The sequence below is a fragment of the Mus pahari genome, chromosome X, assembly GCF_900095145.1.
Source record: "Mus pahari chromosome X, PAHARI_EIJ_v1.1, whole genome shotgun sequence".
Classification (NCBI taxonomy): domain Eukaryota; kingdom Metazoa; phylum Chordata; class Mammalia; order Rodentia; family Muridae; genus Mus; species Mus pahari.
In genome coordinates, this window is record NC_034613.1 from 80,445,403 (window position 1) to 80,465,761 (window position 20,359).

At 39.9% G+C, this 20,359-nt stretch overlaps 1 protein-coding gene across 1 annotated transcript in view; it reads left to right on the plus strand.

Moving 5' to 3' along the window:
* The first annotated feature begins 2,969 nt into the window (after positions 1 to 2,969).
* The window catches only part of Pcyt1b (phosphate cytidylyltransferase 1, choline, beta), a 92,030-nt gene continuing 74,640 nt past the window's right edge, over positions 2,970 to 20,359 (plus strand). Inside the window, exon 1 of the mRNA XM_021187866.2 lies at positions 2,970 to 3,327. Within this exon, the coding sequence (XP_021043525.1) occupies positions 3,301 to 3,327 (27 nt within the window). The 5' untranslated portion in view covers positions 2,970 to 3,300. The remainder of the gene's footprint in view (positions 3,328 to 20,359) is intronic.

Here is a 20,359-nt window from a genome sequence, read left to right on the forward strand (position 1 = left end):
TTTGAACTCTGGACCTTCGGAAGAGCGGTCGGGTGCTCTTACCCACTGAACCATCTCACCAGCCCGCAGAGACTCTTTTATTCATTTTATAATCATTCTTTAAAGCAACTCCTATGGAGCTGAGGGTATTGTTCATTGATAGCTTGCCATGTATGTACAGGCCCAGGGTCAGAACTCTCCTCACAGCAATAAATAAATAAATAAATAAATAAATAAATAAATAAATAAATAGAAATAACCTACTGTATGCCAAAAACTATGTTATGTATAGAGTAAATCAATGCACTTTAGTACAGAATCTACCTCTTAGTCACTTAGATTTGGAAATAGTATTGTGCATACATTCAGAGGTGATGAAATCGACCTACTACCTATAATTAGCTACAGTTAAAATTATAAGAAAATGCCAACTCATTCCTTTTCACAATGATTTAGATGATTTAGAACACTTCAAGCCAGGCCTGCCTCTATACTTTATGGAGTCAGGGCAAGAGCATAAAGTGGAGGCCCATGTATCATAAGCCTATGCATTTAAAACTTAGATCTTATACATGGTGTATGTGTACACTACTATATATAACCATCATCATACCTTGACAAATTCACCATATAAATAACGTAGGAGGCCAAAGGCTTGTTGGAAAGGTGAGATGAGAAGCCAAAGCTCCTTCTCTGTCTACACCAGAAGATGGAACTAAGCCAAACCTCTGGCTTTTATTCAGCCTTCTTGTTTAGTCTCTTAATCCACCCCCTTGTGTCTGTACATGTGCCATTCTGCAGCAGCAGTGTTTACCTGATCTGACCCTAAAGAAGAGACTAGAAGAAGTTCAGGGCACACGGGCAGATAACTCCAGAGTGTTTTAGAAGGTGGATGGGTCTCTAGATATTTACTCCATCCTCTTGACCCATGGGCTTCTCAGAGAATGAGAGTCAAAGGAAGACCCTTCAATATGAAGCCCATAGCCATGACTCAGAAGATCCTCGGCCCACCTGTGAGGTACTAAGAAGGCAAACTGGCAACTAGCATGGTACCCAGAGAAGTTACAGGATGAACTTATGGACAGAAAGGCTTTAAAGGATCCTTTAACAGATCCAGCAGGAGTATCGTTCCAGACATTAGACTATAGGGACAGCTTCTGAGAGCTTTCCTGCTGGGCTGGAACTGTTGGACTCAGAATAACTATGTTCATCCTAACTTGAGAGGTAAGAGTTAGCAGCCAAAATTCCAGTAGTACTTTGGTACAACCAGATCTTTTTTTTTTTCATGTTCTGATTATTCATTTGTTCCTCTTTTATTTTTTCAATTTTTTATAAGATATTTTCTTTATTTACATTTCAGATGCTATTCCGAAAGTTCCCTATACCACCCCCCCACCCCTGCTCCCCTACCCACCCACTCCCACTACTTGGCCCTGGCCTTCCCCTGTGCTGGGTCATATAAAGTTTGCAAGACCAAGGGACCTCTCTTCCCAATGATGGCCGATTAGACCATCTTCTGCTACATATGCAGCTAGAGACACAAGCTCAGGGGGTACTGGTTAGTTCATATTGTTGTTGCACCTACAGGGTTGCAGCCCCCTTCAGGTCCTTGGGTACTTTCTCTAGCTCCTCCATTGGGAGCCCTGTGTTCCATCCAATAGCTGACTGTGAGCATCCACTTCTGTATTTGCCAGGCACTGGCATAGCCTCACAAGAGGCCGCTATATCAGGGTCCCTTCAGCAGAATCTAGCTGGCATGTGCAATAGTGTCTGCCTTTGCTGATTATGGGATGGATCCCCAGGTGGGGCAATCTCTGGATGACCCATCCTTACGTCTTAGCTCCAAACTTTGTCTCTGTAACTCCTTCCATGAGTATTTTGTTCCCTATTCTAAGGAGGAATGAAGTATCCACACATTAGTCTTCCTTCTTCTTGACTTTCTTGTTTTGCAAATTGTATCTTGGGTATTCTAAGTTTCTGGGCTAATATCCACTTATCAGTGAGTGCATATCAAGTGACCTGTTGAGCCCAAGCACATATGTCTTTAGAATTCTTTTGATGTAGTATTGGGGGTGGGGTGGGGGAGATGAGGCAGGGTTACCTTAACACAAATTAGGAAGACTTCACATTGCTAAAATGCACAAATTCATTATCAACAGTGCTTACTTCTATACTGGTTGTTAGTATTCAGTCTAAGCTCTACCCCACAGTTACCTGGCAACATCCAGGTAGGTCAACTCACTATAAAAGGGGCTGCTTGCCCCTTCCTCACTCTCTTGCTTTTTCTTGCTCTTGCTTTCACTTCCCCCTCTCTCCTCATTTCCTCCCCTCCCCCTCTCTCCACATCACATGCTCATGGCTGGCCTCTTCCTCTTCTCTCTCTCTCTCTCTCTCTCTCTCTCTCTCTCTCTCTCTCTCTCTCCCTCCCTCCCTCCCTCCCTCTTTATCTGCCTCTACTACCCTCTTAAGTCCCCTCCTCATGCCCTTAATACATTCTATTCTACACTATGCTGTCATGTGGCTGGTCCCTCAGGGGGAAGGGATACCTCAACATGGGCCCAAAGAGGCACGCCTTTCCCCCACACCTAACTACACCTCTATAGAACATATTCCCTCCCTCTATCTTTTTATAAACACATCACTGGTAAGGATATCACTCCTTACAAAAATAAAATGATTATTAGAGTCAATTAAATGTGTGTGTGTGTGTGAATGCTTTATTTTCTCACCTATATTTTCCTATTTAAAGAAAGTTCTTCCTGAGTTGTATATCCACATTTCAAGGTTTTTTGGTTCTTTTTAATCTTTGGGGGAAAGAAAGAAAATGTTTGTCATTCCAGGAGCATAATCAGTCGAGCCAGCACACAATGACATAGTTAATTCACCAACGGAATTTGTTGCCATAGCTCCAGGGAGGGACAGGGTAGCTCAAACAATGGCCTTTTTCACAACTTCAGCTTTCACCACAACCTGCCTGTCCCCACACAACAGCCATCAGAGCGGACAGAGCACAGCAACTGTCAATGAACAACAGCCCAGAGGGGACAAGAGGACACTTATAGCAAACCAAATAAAGCAAAGGAACTGGACAGCTTGAATCTCAGCTTATCCAATAAACCAGACACTCCTAGTCCCTTGGATCTTATCTGTCAGCACTGGGCATATCAAGCTGCCTTGATTTTTTTAAACCAAGTGTCTCTCCCATACATCTAAAGCCACAAAAAAACGTCTCCCTGTGACTCAAAAGAACTTGTAAAGGGAGAAGACCTTAGAGACTAAAGAAAGTTGGGACCGAACCTTGTGGTACACCAGAAATGCACCATGGACAAGGACAAATTCTCACGCAAGGTAATGCTAATGCTTTCTTCTTTGTTTATGCTCCTTTAAATATCAAAATTGGTGGAAAAATAAATTCCTATGTGTGAGAGTGTGACAGATGTGTGTCACACTCACACTGAAAATGAAAGTAATAGCCTTTCCATCCTGAGGTAAATTTTAAAAAGGAGAAACAATGTGTTTAATGTTTCTCTTTCCTCAGAATGTCTTATAAGGTCCTTGGATGGATTTTAGACAACAGGAACAAATTTGTTTTCTAGAAATGCTCAGTGAGATTGTAATGGGGGTGGCTCATGCTGTTAATCCCGGCATTTAGGCAATTGAGGCAAGAGGATTACAGATTCAAGGTCAGCCTGAGTTAACAGCAAAAACAAAACAAAAAAAAAATCTCATCAAAAAATCAAATTGGAAACTGGGCTTGTAGCTGAGTGTGGAGTGTATACTTAACATAGGTAAGTAAGGTTCTGGGTCCAAGCCCAAAATTCAAGCCCAAAATACAGATTACCTGGACCTGGAGCTCCCAGAGACTGAATCACCAACCAAAGAGTAGGACTGAGCTCCCTCCCGCCCCCTCCCAGCACATGTGTAGCAAAGAGCTGTCTTGTCTAACCTCAGTGGGAGAGGATGCACCACCTAATCTTATAGAGACTTGATGTCCCCCAGAGTTGGGGATATGGCACAGCTGCTGTCTCAGAGAAGGGCAGGGGAGGAACTCCTCGGGAGGGGGCAGCGTTTGGGATATAATTAATTAATTAATTAATTTTAAAAATTATAATTTTTTTTTAAAAAGTCAAATCAGTATGAGGAAATATAGGTAGTTCAAGGCAAAAAAGAATGCCTGGAAAAACGTGATATTGGAAAAATAGTTTAACAAAATCTTCCTTATCATCTAAAGTGCCAGCTTTTTTCTAGTGGAAATGTCATAAGATTATGATCCTTTTTAAAATTTTATTTATTTATTTAATTGATGTATTTTTTTGTTTTTTGTTTTTCGAGACAGGGTTTCTCTGTGTAGCCCTGGCTGTCCTGGAACTCACTCTGTAGACCAGGCTGGCCTCGAACTCAGAAATCCGCCTGCCTCTGCCTCCCAAGTGCTGGGACTAAAGGCGTGCGTCACCACTGCCCAGCAGGGATAAGTCTTACTAATAGGTCAAGTTGGGCTGAATTTCACTGTGTAACCTAGGTGGCCTCAAACTCACAATCCCCTGGTACCTGCCTCCCAAGGGCTGGTACTACATGTATGCCTCAGCACAGAGGATCTTGTCCCACTTCAGACATATATTTATAATCCTCACTTTTAAGTGCGAAAACTGAAGCTCCTAGAAGTTGCGTAAATTGTCCAAGATAGTAAAGGAAGAACTGGATCCTAGGATCCAGGTTTTAAAAGGAAGGTGGAAGTGGCACATTCCTTCAACCTCAGCACTCAGGAAGCAGGGACAGGCAAATCTCTGAGTTTGAGGCCAGTCTAGTCTACAAAGTGAGTTCCAGGACAGCCGGGATTACACAGAGAAACGCTGTCTCAGAAAAACCAAAATCCAACCAAACAAAAAAACTGTCCTATCAAACAAAGAAATCAGCTACTAGCTACACAAAATTATTTAAATTTATTGAATTTTATGTGCATATGTATATACTTGAATGTATGTATGTATGTACGTACGAATGTACATCACATGCATGCAGAACCCCGCAGAGGTCAGAACAGGCATCAGTTCCCTTGGAAGATGGTTGTGAGCCACCATATAGGTGCTGGGAACCGAACAGAGGCCTTCTGCAAGAGTAATAGGTGCTGGCTCTTAACCCCTAAGCGACCTCTCCAATTCTAGCTATTTAAATTTAAAATAATTACAATTAAATATAAACTAAAATTCAATTTCTCAGCTGCACCATCCATACCTCAAGTGCTCAGTAGCTTACATATAGCTCATGAGACTACCTTTATTTGAACAATGCAATTATAGAACTTGCCACAATCATAGAAAGCTCTATTGAATAGTAAGGCTTTAAACACTATATTTCTTTTAGGTATGTTGAGCCATGTTCTGAAAATATGTTTCAGTTCTGTTACAAGTAATATGGATTTTAAAATTTACATTAAAATCTCATTCATTTGAAGTCTCATTTGCATAGTGCCAAGTTAACTTTGATCTGCAAATTAATAATATAGATAAGAGTCAAGGAGACTGTTAAATGCACTTCAGAGACCAAAGATTTTTAAGCACCATCAAATAACTCCAGAAGCACTCACTTAGTTGCAAGCAATTGATATGATAATTACACATCATTTTTATTTATTCATTAAAATAGGGATCCCCTAAGGTGCCCTTGTAGTGAATAATGTGGCTAGCCTACTTATTTCTAGCCACCCTCTTGCTGTTTCTAAATTCTATGTAGATCATTTTATGCTACTGATTTTGTTCTCTTCACTTGGAACATAGAGTAAGTTGGTAGCAAAAAATACTTGTGCACTGATATTTTTTTAAAGATTTATTATATGTAAGTACACTGTAGCTGTCTTCAGACACTCCAGAAGAGGGAATCAGATCTTGTTAAGGATGGTTGTGAGCCACCATGTGGTTACTGGGATTTGAACTCTGCACCTTTGGAAGAGCAGTCGGGTGCTCTTACCCGCTGAGCCATCTCACCAGCCTGTGTACTGATATTTTGACCAGTTCAAGAACCACTTCCAAAACCCTTACTTCTTTGTATCCCACAAGACCCTAGAAGGGTGTTCCTATGGCTCTAGCACACAGCCTTTCACAACACAGGGGTTAGATAACAGCCTGTTAATTGAGGGACAGGTCTTTCAAGATCCCACTTTCTCAGGTGAACTCTGATTTTCCAAACAGAATCTATGAATCAAATAGAAAACTACCTCGTGTTTGCTTCTTTTTTGGTACCAGTCTTTGTAGCAGGATAAGGCCTATGAGAAAGAACTAACTTCTGGGCTTTTGGGGAGGGAGGAGGGTGTGATATGAAAAGTAAATTGGCTGACTCCTTTAGAAGAAAGAACTAGATCATGTGCTCGCGCGTGCGCACACACAAACACACACACACACACACACACACACACATTTTCAATGCTAGGGAATCAAACCAAGGGCATATATTTCTTGGCATATATTCATTATACTAGATTCCATAAGGACATATTCATGTAAATAAATAATGTACTGTGAGCATGTCCTCCCATGCACCCCTACTCTCCTATGAAACTAACTCCTCCACCTATCAGTAAACTCAAAGAATATTATCTGTTGTTTCTTCTTTTTCCCTAGAGAAACTGTATAGCTCACAGTCCATAAAATGAGACAAGAAAAATTAGTAGAAACAATTTGGCCTGGTGTTGGTGGCGCACGCCTTTAATCCCAGCACTTGGGAGGCAGAGGTAGGCGGATTTCTGAGTTCGAGGCCAGCCTGGTCTACAAAAGTGAGTTCCAGGACAGCCAGGGCTATACAGAGAAACCCTGTCTCGGAAAAACAAAAAACAAAAAAACAAAAAACAAAAAACAAAAACAATTTGATGTGTACCAAATATTTATGCTTTATCTGAAAGCCATTGAACTTTTTACAATCTGCCAGATTTAGAAGTTTTAGATGACTGAAAAATTTTAAAAGCCACCTAAGGGAAAATTAAAGTGTAGTAGCACATGCCTAAATTCCAGCACTTTTGGGAGGCAGGTGAGTTAAAGGCTAGCCTGGTTTACATAAGGAATTCTAAGTCCAGCCAGGGCTACATAGTGAGACCTTGTCTCAAAAACAAATGAAGCTGTATAAAAGGAAAGTAGTTAGTAACTTTTTTCTCTTAAAGATTTTATTTACATTTTATGTGAGTACACCATCACTGTCCTGAGACACACCAGAAGAGGGTGTCGATCCCATTATAGATGGTTGTGAGCTACCATGTTGTTGCTGGGAATTGAATTCAGGACCTCTGGAAGAACAGTCAGTGTTCTTAACCACTGAGCCATCTCTCTAGCCTTAGGTATTAACTTTTTATTCTAACATATCATTGGGCTTTCTTTTCTCCCATCTTTCTGTAATCCCTGTACATGAACCTTAACATTACAGGAGCAGTATGTATCTGCACACCCATCTGCTAACACAACAGTCAGTCATGTGTCCTTTGGACACTATGGTAGACTGTTCTAAAGGTCACACAGCCTTTTATCTCAATTAGCAGAAAGAGGATCACTGCCATAGAGTACCTGGATGTTACTTCTTCTTCCTTTGAATATTGACAGGTGGAGCAGAAGTTGACTCTCTATAGAGTGTAGTAACTTTTCACTATACCTCACCCACTGTGACTCCCGAAGGCAAGCCTTAGGGGGTCCAAATTCTGTAAAGACTCCCCGTTCACTGACATGGCCCAGTGATCAGGCAAAAAGACTTGGAGCAGGAGTTCTAGCCTTATGACCAAATGGGAGTTTTCAGTGTTTCCTGACATTGAGAACTGGGGGGGAGGGGGGGTTGGGGGGGATAAGAGACTTATTATTTCTTTCATTTTGTTTTTCTATTCTGAAAGGACCTGGAGCTAGCTCTAAAACATCAAAAGATAAAGAAAACAGCACAATTGACATAAAATTAATTTTGTTTCATTTTAATAATGAGGCCTTAAAGTGTGAAACTACATTTTTTTAGTTCAATCTTGCCTTGGGTACCAGAACAGCTAGTTCTCTTTGAGCCAAGCATGATGTAGCATGCCTATAATCCCCGTACTTGAGAGTCTGACACAGGAGTATTGCCATGAGTTGGAGGACAGACAGGAGTTTAAGACCAGTCTGTGCAGCAACAGCAAGAGCTTGTCTCAAAACTACAGCAGAAATGGTTTTTTTTTGTTTTTCTACAAATGACAAATTCTCTCTCACATGTGTGTACACACACAAAAAGACAGACTCACGTGTTCTACATGCATAGACACATACAAGGAAGGAAGGAACTGCAAAAATTGCCAAGCATGGTCTAGGACAAAGAAAATTATATAAATTTCAAATCATTTTTTGTTTGTTTGTTTTTGAGACAGGGTTTCTCTGTGTATCCCTGGCTGTCCTGGAACTAACTTTGTAGACCAGGCTGGCCTCGAACTCAGAAATCCACCTGCCTCTGCCTCCCAAGTGCTGGGATTAAAGGCATGTGCCACCACCACCTGGCCTCAAATCTTTTTTTTTTTTTTTTAGTAACATTTATTTAAGTCATGAATAAAAAAAAGATGAGAGGCTAGAAAATACCTCAGTGTAATTTAAAAAAAAAAAAAGCTAAGAAAGCAATGGGACCTGATCTCTAATCTCAGGAGCTTGCTGGCCAATCAGTCTGGCAAAATGGTGAACTTCAGGTTCAGTGAGGGAAAAAATAAGGTAGAGAGCAACACACAAATAAATGAAAAGAAAAAATATGGAAGAATTTAAATAATTTCTGTTGAAATAAAAAAACAGTATGATTAGAGTTTTTTTTTAAAAAAAACATATTTACTGGAAAAAAATCAATCTTAGTTTTTTTGGGGGGAAGGATTATAGAGATTGAACTTGGGGCCTTGAACCATTCTCTCTACCACTGAGCTATGTATATCCAAACGCCAAATCAATCGCTAAGTGTTTGTTCTACATATTCTTGAAAGTGGAGACTTTCAATTGAAATCATGGCTCCTAGTAATACTTAACAAATTTTTAAATTATTATTATTTTTTTTAAAGATTTATTTATTTATTATATGTAATTACACCGTAGCTAACTTCAGACACTCCAGAAGAGGGCGTCAGATCTTGTTACGGGTGGTTGTGAGCCACCATGTGGTTGCTGGGATTTGAACTCTGCACCTTTGGAAGAGCAGTCGGGTGCTCTTACCCGCTGAGCCATCTCACCAGCCCCTTAAATTATTATTTAGTTAATTATTTTTGCTTTGTTTTCAAGACAGGGTTTCTCTGTGTAACAGCCCTGGCTGCCATGGAACTCATTCTGTAGACCAGGCTAGCCTTGAACTCACAGAGATTCATCTGACTCTGCTTTCTGAGCCATGGAATTAAAGGCATGTGTCATCACTGCCCAGCTGCAATTTTTGTTGAATAAATAAAATAACTCTAAATTGCTGTTTATCCTGGATTTTTTTTCTTGCCCACAAAGACTCTGAAGTTTTTCCAACTAGAGTCATCTCTAGATCATTCATGAAAAATAATTTGTTACAACCCAGCCTTTGAGAAATGGTTTAATGTCAAGTAGACCAACTTCAACTAGACTGTAACCACTAACTTGGTTGACATTAATATTAGCACCAATAACAAAGACACTGGGATTGTTGTTTACAAGGCTCTCCTCAAATCCTGTGTGAGTCTACAACTTACCATAGGAGTATAATGACTGAAAGCTTATGGCTACCACAGAGGGAAGACTTATGCTTTTACAACTCCCGCTCACCTTTCCCAGAGGATGGAAGCTAGACCAACCTCTGAGAGAAAGGAATAAGATAATAAGATTTGTACACACACACACACACACACACACACACACACACACACACACACTATGCAGCAGCTATACCTTTGTCTAGAGTGGCAACTGAAGGTTTTTGTGTTGTTGGTTGGTTGGTTGGTTGGTTGGTTTGGTTTGGTTTGGTTTGGTTTTGACAGTTTCTTCTTAGGTGGCTCAGGCTGGCCTCAAACTGTCAGTCCTCCAATCTCAACATCCCAAATTCTAGGGTGCATGCACCATCATACCAAGCTTGAAGGATTTTCTTGAAATTATCACACAAATCATTCATGATGTCCACCTAAGTTTTGTAGTGTTTTTTCCACTGTACAAAGTTGGAGAGAGTTGCAATCACGAGGCATTACAGTAGATGTCTTACCCTGTATAAAGAGATATAATATTTCAGTTCATTGAAAATTAAAATGGTTACAATGGAGCCTCATTTTGAAAACCATAAGTACATACATTAATCATTTATTGAAATAGAAAAGGTATTGTCAATTGGCACAGGATTTGGTTAGGGCAGTGCTCATTGTGCTGCCTTGCTTATTTGCAAGCACACCTACGTTGTCTACAATTTCTGGTTTTGTTTAATTCTAACTGCAATGACAGCTTAAGATACTTCCAAACTATTCTGAGTACAGAATCACTAGATAAGACTTTTGAATTTTATTCCGTCTTTTACAGTAGTCTTGGCCTCATCAAGCCATTCAATGGCAATTTTCAGGGTCATAAAACTATATCTTACCAATTTAGTTTAAAATAACTCTCCTTTTTTCATTTTTTTTTACAGAGTAAATGTAGTTTTATTAAGTGAAATCAAGAAAAAAAGACACAAGAAAACAAGGGGCTTGCATTTAAAAAAATTGTGACAACATCTTTGTAACCCAGACAAGTCTCAAACTGAAGATCTTCCTGCCTCAGCCTCCCAAAATCTCAGTGTGCTACCATAATGGGCTGATTGTGCAATAGTTAACTCGACTCTAAGCATAACTGTAAGTATAGTGGGCATAAACAGGCTTTAAGTTCCCTTAGCTCCAATGGAGTACTACTCAGCTATTAAAAATGATGAATTTATGAAATTCTTGGGCAAATGAATGTATCTGGAGGATATCATCCTGAGTGAGGTAACCCAATCACAAAAGAAGTCACTAGATATGCACTCACTGATAAGTGGATATTAGCCCAGAAACTTAGAATACCCAAGATACATTTTGCAAAACACAAGAAAACCAAGAAGGATGACCATCATGTGNATACTTCATTCCTCCTTAGAATANGGAACAAAATACNCATGAAAGGATATNGGTANAGAGACAAAANTTAGAGCTAAGATGAAAGGATGGACTATCCAGAGACTACCCCATCCGGGAATCCATCCCATCATCAGCCACCAAACCCAGATACTAATGCACATGCCAACAAGATTTTGCTGAAGGGACCCTGATATAGCGGCCTCTTGTGAGGCTATGCCAGTGCTTGGCAAACACAGAAGTGGATGCTCACAGTCAGCTACTGGAGGAAACACAGGGCCCCCAATGGAGGAGCTAGAGAAAGTACCCAAGGAGCTGAAGGGGTCTGCAACCCTATAGGTGGAACAACAATATCAACTAACCAGTACCCCCAGAGCTCGTGTCTCTAGTTGCATATGTAGTAGAAGATGGCCTAATCGGCCATCATTGGGAAGAGAGGCCCTTGGTCTTGCAAACTTTATATGACCCAGTACCGGGGAATGCCAGGGCCAAGAAGTGGGAGTGGGTGGGTAGGGGAGCAGGACGGGGGGGGGAGGGTATAGGGGATTTTCGGGATAGCATTTGAAATGTAAATAAAGAAAATATCTAATAAAAAAAAAGTTGGGCGGTGGTGGCACATGCCTTTAATCCTAGCACTTGGGAGGCAGAAGCAGGCGGATTTCTGAGTTCGAGGCCAGCTGGAAACCTTCAGAGAGCTCTTGGGACTCCTGATGCTTAAGTTGGCAGTTAAGTAACATGGCAGTTACTTATGGGAACATTGTCTATTCTTATTCAGATATATACTGTTAAAAGACTAATAACCAGACAGGAAGTCTGTTTGTGTCTGACTTCTACTCCTCAGATCTACTGTATACCTATATATACTTTGTAATAGATACTTAGCAGATACAGAGACACACATTTAAAGACACAGTTCATGTTTAAAGCCACACTGTGAGTTAACTAAATACATATTTAACCTCTTTCTTTCTGAGCACATATCACTATAGATCTCAACTCCAAGTTTCCTGACTTTATAACAGGGATGGAGGGTAAATAATACATAATAGTTTCTATTTAATAGCTATCTGGTAGGCAGCCAGCATCCAAATGGAGATTACAGTTTTTTCAAAGACAATTTCTTGTTCTATATCCCAGGCTGGCCTTAAACTTAAAAAATATCAAGCCTTTTGACTCAGCCTCTTGAGTGCTAGGATTATATGTACCACTGTACGTGGCTGAGATGAGTTATGTAAACAAAAGGAATACAACCCTTGTGGTGATGAACATGTTCATCCCAATTCTTTCAATTGGCAAAGAAAGTCTACAGAACTATTAGAAGAAGGAACATAGTTTCCAGTAGTTAGTGAAGAGAAGCCCTACCTTTACTGTCTGTTAATTAACAATGTGAGCTTTGAGCTTAGTATTTGAAACTCAAAGGCAAAATCAGAACACTACTTAGATTTTTTTTTTCTCATAAAGAAACGAATAACAATTTTAGGCCACCAAGCTAAGGTAATCACATATTGAATGATTTCTCCTGAGCATGCCTCTAATAACCTGCTCCTGTTGAGTAAGAACAAAGAAAGACCAAGTTAATTACTAAGGAAAAGCTTCATCAAAGAATTTTGGTCACCTTAACCCAGAGTTCCTCACTGTTGCTGCTACTGATACATGAGGTTAAGATAATTCTGTATTGCAGGGACTGACCTGATGGGACATGGTGGAATGCTTCAAAGGATCCCAGGTGTCTAACCATTAACTGCAAGTTGTGGCAATCATAACTGTCTCCTGAAACTTTTAAATGTCCCTTTTAGTCTAGAATTATCAATGCATCACCCACTGAAATAAGTATTCCCTTCCTTCCCACTCTCCATCCCTCACGACTTTCTAGGGTGTGCTGTTCTGGAGGCTCAAAACAAACCACTTCATACCAGGGTCATGCAGACTTCTCGTGGAATTATTTGAAAAGAAATGGACTGGGTCCAGACAACAAAGAAACGACTCTTTGTATTTCTGTACTGAGAAAAGTCGGACAGAAAGAACAGAAGATCTAGTCAGGTAGCCATGTAAAGAACTCTAGTGAACACTCAGCCTATTACTAATCACCACAAGCCTCTCATAGGTATTCTTAACTTCATTTTATTTTAAGGAAACTGAGGCATAAAGAGGTTAAGAGATGTACTCAAGAACACAAATTTTGGAACTACTGGAGCTTGGCAGCAGCTTTTGTGAGTGTATACATATTGTATGCATTTAGAATGCAGTACCAAATAAAGCAAAGGAACCAGTATTTATCTTTTGTGAGATTTATTTTATTTTATGTGGATATGTGATTGACTACACACACACCCATACCCATACCCACACCCACATACCACACACACACACACATATACGCACACATACATATATACCAGGCCTGGTGCCTGCAGAGGACAGAAGGGTACATTGGATCTCCTGGAACTGGTGTGACAAGCAATTTTACACTGCCATGTGGGTACTGGGAATCAAACAGGGTCCTCTGGAAGAGCAGACAGTACTTATAACTGCTTCACCATTTCTCCTGCCCAATTATTTATCTTTTTAAAAAATATTTTTGTTCAAGAAAAGTATCAAATGTATATGCATTTAGATAAAGCTGTATATACCCATTTATAATGTTTATGTGTTCCTCAACTTGCTTCAACATGATCAACTCATAGCCCATCCTGCTCATTCCAGATATTTGCAGCCTCATGGGTGGGATCATTGTCATGCACATGCAGATTGGAAAAGCTAGATCAAGGTCTCCCCAATTTGACTGGTAACAGTACAATGAGTCACTTTTAGATTCAAATTGTTTATCATTTACATAGTCATCAAAAGAAACAAAGGCTTGTGTCCCTAACTTCCATAGCCCTATACTCCACTGGAAAAAAAAAGATAATGCTAAAACAAAATGGACCAGATGACTTGATTCCCATCAGAGAGAAGCCCATTGAAGATTGAAACTTTTGCAGCTCTATACTGAGACAAAACAGAAGACCTAGTACCTAAAGGAAGAGAGGAGGTGATTAGAAACCACCTTGTGACAGCAGATGGTTTAGAGAGAGATAAGGAGCCCAGAGGGAGATAGCTAAGAAGATCACAAAGCCTTCTCTGGTACCTTACGCCTCTGGGTAATTCAAGGTCTTCATGGCATAGGACATTCTAGGGTGTCCAGTAGCATCCATAGCTTTACCCACTAGATACCTGTAGCACTATCCTCCAAGGTAGCAAAAATGTCTATAGACATCACTAAACCTTTCTAGGGGCAAAACTTCATCCAACTGTAAACCACTGATCTAGAATGCAATCCACTTTCACATCCAAAGATTATACAGGGGCAAACACTTTAGTGTATATTTCTAAAATAAAGTTTTGAAAACATAAATAGTATAATGCCATTGCTATACCTAAAAAATTAACAATATCTTCATACCACCCAAAACTTAGTCCAATTCTAGTTGTCACATATATGTTATCATTTTTCAATGTTTTGAATTTGAAACACTAAGACTGTAGTCTACACTGACTGCTATCTCATAGGCTGTATGTAGTCAATAGATTTCTTACAATTGTTTGGCCCTAAGAAGCAAAGCTTCTGCTGTGGAATTTTCTACAACCTGGACTTTGCTGATTGCGTCCCTGTGGGGTTAACATACTTGTTTATCTCCTCTGTGTTTCCTGTAAATTGCTCTGAGATCAAGAGGTGTGGTCAGAGTCAGGTTCTATTTCCTTGGAAGACTACTTTAAAGATGATTCAAAAGCACGGAGTAGCTGCTGTTGCCTCTCTGTCGTGCATGCTCCGTGCCTAGATTTAATCATTCATTAGGGGTAAGGAAGCAGAAAGGGTGAAGAGGCAGAGCAGATACATTGCCTTCTTCAGTAGCCATTTTAAGAAGCCAACAGTTTAGAAGGAAAAAGTTTGTACCAGAAAACATAAGATTAATACTTGATCCCTTTTCTAGCTCCCAATTTTCAAAGTAGTTAGCACCCTCCAAAACAGACAAGTGAAGGTTTCGGTTATTTTGTTTCATTCAAGACAGGGATGCATATGTAGCAGAGGATGGCCTAGTCAGCCATCATTGGGAAGAGAGGCCCCTTGGTCTTGCAAACTTTATATGACCCAGTTCAGAGGAATGCCAGGGCCAAGTAGTGGGAGTGAGTGGGTAGGGGAGCAGGGCAGGGGAGGGNATAGGGGACTTTCGGGATAGCATTTGAAATGTAAATAAAGAAAATATCTAATAAAAAATTTTTTTAAAAAAAGACAGAGTCTGATATATGCCAAGGTAGCTGCCAACACACCATGTAGTTGAGGATAACTTTGAACTCCTAATCCTTCTGTCTCCCTAAGTGATGGGGTCACAAGCCTGCAGATTCATAACTGGCAAATGTGCTGACAGACAACCCTAGCTATTCTGTGCTCCTCTTTTTTTTTCTTAATTAGTACTATGAACTTATGGACTTAACTTATTTGATTGGCTTCAATCTGTTGTAATCTTCATTCTTAGTGATGTTTGAACTCTCTGCCTTGGTTGGCAGGGGACTCTTCAATTTGGATCCTAAGTTCTTTTGACAATTTCTACTATTTTAAAAATAATTGATATATTCATGAGAATTGTTATTGGTGCAGTTTCACCTGATGGGTCTTGTATTTACTATATTCTCATAATTATTCTACTACCGTGTTGCTGAACCCCTGTGAACTTGGACAAAATTCAAATTGATGGGCCTACTGAATTAGAATCTCTGATTTTCATGAGTCACCTTAATGCATTGACATGATGAAAATTTCAAAAGACTCATTCTTAAAGCGTGTGGAACAAATGGTAGATTTCCTTCCTTTTGAGCTCCTATGGCTTAATGAGAGTGAACTTATTCAAGCTATTTTTCAGGAATAAAGAATCTCTTTTCTTTGATGCTCTTTTCTTTGATGCTATGCTTATCCCATGTTCACTAATTTGCTTAAGAAAAAAATTTGTTAAAAAAAAGAAAAAGAAAAAAAGAAAAAAATCGTTTATACCAAGGATGGGCTTCTGCAGAAGACGATCTGCTTGCATAGAGTTACTCTACTCAGGACTAGTAAGTCATTTTACATAGCCTCTCATAAGACTTCAATGGACTGGGTGTTTAAAATAATTGCCTATTGGGAGTTTTTAGATAGCAAGCTTTTGGGAAAACATACAATAATAGTTATTTTCTCATGGAGCAAGCATAACAAGGATTCTTTGGGGGAGAAATATTTAATAGTTGGGTTTAAGGCTCAGAAGATAAAAATACTTGCCACTAAGACTGCCAAGCTGAGTAAAACCCAAATGCAGTTTTAGAAATCCACCTGGTGGAAGGAGAACCAACTCCTACAAGTTGTCACATGTACATATACATAGTGACACAAGTACATGTGAGTGCACACACACACACACACACACACACACTCTAAATGTAAAAGATCTTTAAATTTATGTTTGTTTTGTTTTGAAACTCTATATCTCAGGCTGGCCAGGAAATTACAGTGTAGGGCAGGCTATACTCAAACTTGCAGCAACCCTCTTGCTTTGGCTTTAAGTTTGGTGATTACAGTTGTGTGCTGCCATGTTCGATCTTCAGATGTTATGTTCCAAGTGTATTAGACCAGAATCTCTAGGGCATAACAATAAAGCCTCAGTGTTACTGAAAACTCAAGAAGTTCTCCTTATAATCTAGACTGAAAACTGTTGTAATAAGGATTTTTCTAGAGGAACAGAATTTATACAATTAATATATATGAATTTATGTACACGCACACATATAAGGGGCATTTATTAGAATGGCTTGTGAGCAGTGGTTCAGCTAATGCAACAACAACTGTTGTCTAATAACAGGGGGTCTAAGAATCCAGTCGTTTTTCAGTCCATAAGGGTAGATGTCTCAAATGGTCTCCAATATATGCCAGAATCCGGGAGAAGTAAACTCTAATGACAGGGGAGGAATGGACTTGCTAGGGAGATTAGAGCAAGCAGGCAAAGAGAGGGCCAGCTTTCTTCTTCCATGTCCTTTATATAGGCTGCCAGTGGAAGGAAGGTGACGCCTAGATTAAAAATGGATCTTTCTATCTCAAAAGATCTGGATTAAAGGTGTGTTTTCCCACGTAAAAAAAAATACAGATTAGTGGCGGGCCTTCCCACTTCAAATGATTTTATTAAGGAAAAATCTCTCACGGGTGTGCCCAGCCATTTGGGTTTTAGTTGATTCCAGACCCTTATGGGGTGAAATAAAGATGATGCAAAGCTTGAGCCCTGAAGTCTTAGGCTCCTTTTAAATATATATATATATATATATATATATATATATATATATATATATGTGTGTGTGTGTGTGTGTGTGTGTGTGTGTGTGTGTGTGTGTGTGTGTAGCATTTGGTATATTGCTGGGGCTTTGGAAAGATAATTTTTTTTGCCCATACCAGTTGTTATCTTTTGAAGATTTACATGCTACTCACAAAGAAGAGGCCCCAATGAGTTCATTTCAGATCACACTACAGAGCAACTCACATTGTGATGATGACAATACAACTTTCTGAGAGATTGGTGAGCGGCTGGTGAGATGGCTCAGCGGGTAAGAGCACTGACTGCTCTTCTGAAGGTCCTGAGTTCAAATCCCACCAACCACATGGTGGCTCACAACCACCCATAATGAGATCTGACGCCCTCTTCTGGCGCATCTGAAGATAGCTACAGTGTACTTATGTATAATAATAAATAAATCTTTGGGCCTGAGTGAGCACAGTTGACCGAAGGGAGCAGGGCTGACCAGATAGAGCAGAAGTCGTAAAAATTCAATTCCCAACAACCAAATGAAATGTTTTTTCAAATGGTTTTTGAGACAAGGTATCTCTGTACATTCCTGGCTATCCTGGAACTCACTCTGTAGACCAGGCTGGCCTTGAACTCAGAAATCCGCCTGCCTCTGCCTCCCAAGTACTGGGATTAAAGGCATTTGCCACCACTGCCTGGCCAATCAATAAATCTTTAAAAAAAATTTTAAAAAAAGATTGGTGGGAGATGTGAAGGACATTTTCCTTTTCTGGCTGTGCATAGAGCTCAGAGGCTAGTCCATGCTGAGCAAGTGCTGAACCATTGAGACTGCACTGCAGCCCCAGCCAGGGTATCATCTTCAGTGTATGTTTCCTGATGATGCTCAGTGCTGACATCTTCTAACTGAATAAAATAGGAGATATATAGGGCTTAATAAAAGCTTTATCTAGCTAATTTGTATTATTACATTCAAATTAAATGAAATGCTCTCAAAGAGAGCTATCCAAAGAGAGTAAACTGATCAGAACGTTGCATACGCTGAGATACTGAAGCAGTGTGCAGTGAACCAAGGCTTTGAAGTGCCACAGTCCTGAATTTGAAATCCAGTTTTGTACAAGTTCCGAGATCCTGGGAGAATCATTTAGTGGCTCCAAGTACTGCTTGTTATTGGCAAATTGGGCATCATGCCTGTACCTGACAGCAGGGTCTCATAATTACTAAGTATTGAAACTACAAGCAATGTATTCTTCTGAATATCTCTGAATCTTCTGAATATGTGGCAGGTAGAAGAACAGCACAATACCCCCCCCCCGCAAAGATGTCTGTCCTATTCCTCAGAAGCTGGGACTATATTACCCTACATGGCAAAAGGGACCCTACAGATGTGATTTAAGATCTTAAGGTGGAAAGAGTGTCCCTGGATTATTCAGATAACCCAGGGACATCACCAGAGTCTGAGTGAATGAAGGAAGCCAGAGATTTAGAAGAGGAGATTTTTTTTATTGGATATTTTCTTTATTTACATTTCAAATGTTATCCCCTTTCCTGGTTTCCCCTCCAAAAACCCCCTATCCCATCTCCCCTCCCCCTGCTCACCAACCCACCCACTCCCACTTCCCTGTCCTGGCATTCCCCTACACTGGGGCATCAAGTCTTCTCAGGACCAAGGGCAAAGAGATTATTATTGATGCAGAGGCTTGAGTGATATGATTTCTGTTTCACCCATGGAAGAAAGCAGGCCACAGAAGATGGGTAACACCTAGAAGTCAGAAAGGCAAGGAACCAGATTGTCCCTTTGAGCTTCTAGAAGTACAGTCACATGGTCATATTGATTTTTATTCAAGGGAGACTCACTTTAGGTTTCTAACTTGGGTCTACAACTTTAAGATAATAGATTTGTATAGTTGTCAACCCATTAACTTTGTGACAAATTGTTATGGCATTCATAGGAAATTAACAAACAAATTCAACTAACTCTCTGTGTGGGCATTCAAAGATTTTGAGTGTAGATTTTGTGAGAAAGTCACACTGGAAACAAGATCATTTAAAAATCTGTTAGTATAAAATCCAAGGATCATAATAACAATCTACTTGGGAATGAATGCATCTGTACTGGCATCTGGTCTTGATTGTTATTTGCTTGTCAGAGTCATCTGTGTCACACTTGGATGGACCCTGGGAAAACCCTCAGGACCCTGCAGTATATGCCACAGGATTGGGAAACTAAGTCTTGTTTAAACAGCAAAAAGGACCAGAACCATGAGTGTGGTGGGGCATGCCTGTAACCTCAAACTTCAGGAAGTAGAGTCATGATATCTGCAGGCTAGTGAATTCATACCAGGACCACACAGTGAGACCTGTCTGTTTTTATTTTTAAAGAAAGAACTAATTATGGCAGATACTAACCAAGGAAAACAGCTGTTTAAGTGGATATAAGAAACTGTAGATGCAAGTAAACATTTTGGAGGATAATTTGGTAATGGTATAAAAAATAGATGTCAAAAGCCTTGAAAAAAGCAAGTACTCCAACTTAACAATTGTACATATAAGAAAACTCATTGGAATGGGAAAAACCAGATTACTATGCATATCATACGTGTACTTCAATCCTTTCATGGTTCTGTGATTGCATACAGAATAGCATGTGATGGATACAGACAGGATACAGCAGTATCCCCATTTAAGGTGAAGAATGAAGACTGGTAGGTATTTGACTTGAACCTAGTTAAATTAATACCTCAAAGATCCTTCGCTTTAGGTACATTTGATTTTTTTAAAATCACCGAAACTGTGACTGTGACTATGACCAGCAGTTGCAATAAGTTACTGTCTGGCTTTGTATGTTTAGGGAAACTACCATCCAATGTTGTGGGTTAAGCAAATGAGAATTTCATAGACACATGAAATTAAGCTATTAAAGAATAGAAAACTAGCTGGGCGTGGTGGCGCACGCCTTTAATCCCAGCACTCGGGAGGCAGAGGCAGGCGGATTTCTGAGTTCGAGGCCAGTCTGGTCTACAAAGTGAGTTCCAGGACA